Below are 4,508 nucleotides of genomic sequence, written 5' to 3' on the forward strand. Positions count from 1 at the left end.
TCAGCCCAATGCTGAACCTCGCTGTCACTTTTATATTTCTTCCTGCAGGCGAAACTGACATGTCTTGCGTTCATTGACCTTACAGGTGACACAGGCAAACGAAGATCCGTTCATTTGATGAGTTGAAGATCTTTAGTTTGATTCTCAATAAGGAAAGCTGCATTTTAATTGCAGAGCAAAGCGAAAACACTCATGCAATAATTTTACTGCCTCGTTGAGGAAACCAGGTGGTCGAGTTGCACGCACAAAGCTCCACGACATGTGTGCGTTGCAGCCAAACTGCATCTCAGAGATAATGCTTTATTATTTGCTCTTATTACGCCTACGGCAACGAAACCCTCCAAACACATGCAAAAGGAAAGAACCGGGCTCGACGTTACCGTATTGTAACCTTCAACCGTTTCAAGTGATAGAACAGCACACCTGAAGTTCGAGTCAGGACAAAGTGACAGACGCCAAATTTTAAGTAAAGGTTTCACCAAACGGTGAGGTGTTGATGAGCACGTTCATTGCTGCCATCGCTTCATGACGCTCACAACTGCGGCACAAGTGTTTCAGGTACGCATTGAATTCCAGCACCCTATCAACTTAAGGGCAACAGAAAAAAACGCAGGAAGCAGCCAGAATGAAAGTGCACTGTGAAGCACGCTCAGTTCTCATCAGGGTTAGACGCACGAGTGCCTTCACTGTCCGTCGAACCAGATAAGTGGACCTCGAACGTCATCATTCCGTCTCGAAGGTAACCACGGCATTTCAGGGAAGAGAGGCGTGCCCAGAACAAGCGATGAAAATGGTTCGTTGTGTTCGCGATCGGGACACAAGTACAATGCTTGTCAGATGCATGCATGTAGAGAGCCTGGACATTTTCCGGGTGCAACGCCGACACGTACCATCGAGCTAAGGACGACCGAGAGCCCTCCGGCATCCCGTTGAACTGAATCTCCACAGCGAGACACGCAGATGCCTCAACGACAACCGTACCGACAGCTAGATTAACATAAGCGTCTCCCGTGTGTGGCACAGTCACGCGAGCAAATTGCGTCTCCTGTTCGGGGCACTGGAAAATTTCGTCGGCGTTTTCGAGGGTCAGGAGGTACCTGTTCTCGGGATGTTCTCCGCCGAGCAGACAGGCCGTTCGCAGAGCGTTGTTTAAATGACGAACGCTTTCCTCACGACCGAAGAAAGGCACGCAGTGGGCAGCGACTGCAGGTTGGCGAGAATTCGGCGGGGAGTCTTGACGCAAACGCCCCGGAGCGCTTACTGGCAAGCTTGCCAAGCGTTCCAGGTTTCGAAGTATGAGCGTGTTCTCCAAGCACAACGGCTCCTGTGACGACGGGCTGGTTTCCCGCACAGGATTTTGCAGAGAAGCTGGCTGGTGCGGCACTTCCATAGATATTGCGGCCGAGATTTGTGCCACTTCTTCCTTGAAGTTGTGCTCAGATGCTCTGAGCTCGCGCGCGAGCTCAGCGAACCCGGCCTCCTGACTTCTGACCTGCTCGGCAAACTCATTCGCTTGACTTTGAATTGCAGCCAGCAGCTGGCCCTGGTCCCTCAAAGCAGCTTGCAGATGTTCCAGGCCACTGGTCGCGTCTTGCAGTGTCAGCGCTGCAGGGTTACTGGCACTGCAACTGCTCACGTAGTGCGATGGCAGGTTCTTGTGCGCGACGCCCCTGCCGCAACGCAAACACTCCACGACGTGGAACGTGCATGCGTTCTCGTAGTGCCTGAGTACAGCTTCCATGGTGCCCACGAACTCGCACCCGTGTGCTTCGTTCCAGCAGCAAACCTAGGTAGGACAAAAAAAACTAATTGAAATATTTTGGCAGAGCCACGCATTTTTTGTTCGTAGGTCGATAGAAAGAAAGCGTAGGCGTGATGTCTCGGCATCGCACGAAAACGAAAAGTTGCGTGACGGCACGGGAAGAGATGTTCCGCAGATTATCGGAAATTGTCCGTAGTAAGATTTCATCTCTCTTTCAAGAACAGCCTTTACAGTTTTCATAAAAACGCGTCTAAGATGACGCAGAAAGCAACATACACGACAGGACTGGCGCCACTTCCAAGTGGCGTTTATTTCAAGCGATAATCTATTTTTGCACTGCGCACCAGGTACATCATGCACTCATAATGATACGCACAACAGATTGTATAATTGAATCAGATCATACACACGATCGTATGGTCAATCAGTTCATGTGCATAGATACCTCAAGAGAAACATCACTTTTTTTTTCAGAACTAAAGACGGAAAGCTGAGGTACTTGTCACCTGCTTTCCTTATAAAATATCCTTCAACTATTTCATGTTCTGTTTTTGTGTTTTCTTTTCTCACGAACGTTGTGTTACCAAACATGCTTGTACATGGGCACTTCTTGCAGCATTCAGCCAAGTAACTACCATATCCTTTTCCACTGTCATTATTGTGTCGTCTAGCCCTCTCACTGAAGCACTGGCCAGTTTGTCCTATATAAACACGTCCACCATCTAAGGGTATGATATGCACCATCTGAAGTACATTCAGTGTAATTGCTCCGGTGATTAGTTTGACATTGTATGCGTTCCTGGTGGTTTTTGTTTTGAAGGTCACACTGGTGACAATCTACAAGACGATGAAGACACTAGACTGACATTGTCTCGTTTTGCGACCTTTTCAAATTGTGTCCAACTTTATGGAAGTATGGAATAACATGCATATGTCTTTTGTCACAATCTTTGGTTAGGCACTTCCGTCCCCGTTTTAATATTTGAAGCAATGTTTCACAGACACATGAAATGACAGACATTAGACATCCAGAAGGTTTCAATCTGTCTACTTGACTAGACGCACGACGCTCAATTTGGTGAACACATGACTTTTGCAAAGCACCATAAAGGTAAGTGTTGGGTATGCCCCTCTTCATCACTTTAGAATTTCGAAATTCAAATCTTCTCTTGAACTGGCCAATGACAACTATGTTCGGTTTCTAGATGTTAAGACATTATTTTCGTCAGCACGCATGCTGGAGATACAACCCAAGATCGAATAAAAGTGTTTTGTCTTTCGATAGCGCACATTCGAAAAGATATACGTCCTCTCCGAACAGCGCTTAGATCCCGCTTCCATATTCCGTCCGATTTAATCAGCGTAGAGGTGAGATTTCATAGCAAGGGTTCGATTCTTGCATCAACAAGCGGTGTTAACTACTATCTAAATATTAAAGAGAAACTAGCGAGCGATATTAACCGAAGGCGCATCAAATAAAGTACCCTTCTGAAATATGAATATCGACGCAGGTGCCGTCACAGGTGCTCTGTAAAACCACAACATGGGCAGCCGAGAGTAGGGTGACGACACCCTCTTTAATTTCTCAACAGCTTTGCGTGACGTGATTAACTTGGCAGTTTGTTTAAGCGTAGTTGACGGTTTACTAGCAAAACAGCTGAATTGCACGGGGAGAAAAAGAATTTCACCTGTTCAATTTTGCGAACGTTTTTCTTAAAAAACAAAAACAAAAAATGGCCCAGGCAGTGCATAACACTGAAAATTTAGGACGTCACACTGAAATGCTTGTGCTCTGGGCGCGGCGCCAAATTCAGGAAATATTAGTGCGCTCTCTCTTCGCGAAATTAATGAATGCGCAGGTATAAAAGGATAGCAACGCAATCATAGTTATTGTTGCTGGATATTTTATTGTTCTGCAGTTACAATGTATTCACTTTAGCATAAGGGTTGGAGATCTACGGCGCTGCAACTAATGCAAATTAAAGTTACGGAAAGAAACTGAACGAAACCGCTTATTATTGTTGTTGTAGTTTATGGACGCTTTATAAAAGAATTATTCGGTTGAAGAAATGGTAAATAATTGTGTACTTACCTGCAATGCGTTAGCATTCCTGGCAGGAAAATCGGCACCGTGGCACTCGGATTCCTCGAACGGCTCTCGATCCAGCGGGCACAGTCCGGCGCCAGCTACCGAGCTGGCTGCGTGGCAGGATTGGCAAAGAACGTGCGAGCACGGCAGCAGCACCGTCCGTTTCGGGATCATGCGGCAGAGGCCGCAAACACGCGAATTCGGCACCTCGTCGACGAACCGCGTCGGTCGCCAGTTGACGCCTGCGACTGCGTGGTCCCGAAAACGATGCACCCGTTCTCGCTCCAGACCAGGCATGGCGGTGTCCTCAGGCACCAATCCTACGTTCTGCAAAAGAACGGAGCTGCCTTGTCTTTTTTTTTTGCACTAAGCTTATCGCTACCGGGTTATCGCAAACGCGTCGTTGGGCGTAGGAGAGAGGACAGAAAGCACAGGCTCTTCGGACTAGACCACGTGCCAATATTCCATGTTTTTCACTGCTGTAGGCCTCTGCTGCGCGGCATGGAGCGGCTGATTTCGCGTATCAACATCGTCAGCAAGAAACACACGTTATGTGTGGAAACGCATAACAGGGGAATAAGATAAAGATAGAACGCAGGCTTGTTTCTTGTGGGAACAACAGAAATAAGGGCAAAAAAGCAGATTGCATGATATTGG

General features: G+C 47.3%; 1 protein-coding gene across 1 annotated transcript; it reads right to left on the bottom strand.

The window, feature by feature from the left end:
- Positions 1-260: 260 nt before the first annotated feature.
- Positions 261-4,250, bottom strand: LOC139060933 (uncharacterized). Its single transcript, XM_070540282.1, has 2 exons — positions 3,855-4,250; positions 261-1,786 (listed from the first exon to the last, which is right to left on the bottom strand). The coding sequence occupies exons 1-2, from the start codon at positions 4,146-4,148 to the stop codon at positions 650-652; spliced, it is 1,431 nt and encodes a 476-aa protein (XP_070396383.1). The 5' UTR covers positions 4,149-4,250; the 3' UTR covers positions 261-649.
- Between the last annotated feature and the right edge of the window lie 258 nt (positions 4,251-4,508).

Source organism: Dermacentor albipictus, chromosome 6 (genome assembly GCF_038994185.2).
Source record: "Dermacentor albipictus isolate Rhodes 1998 colony chromosome 6, USDA_Dalb.pri_finalv2, whole genome shotgun sequence".
In the NCBI taxonomy this organism is placed as follows: Eukaryota; Metazoa; Arthropoda; class Arachnida; order Ixodida; family Ixodidae; genus Dermacentor; species Dermacentor albipictus.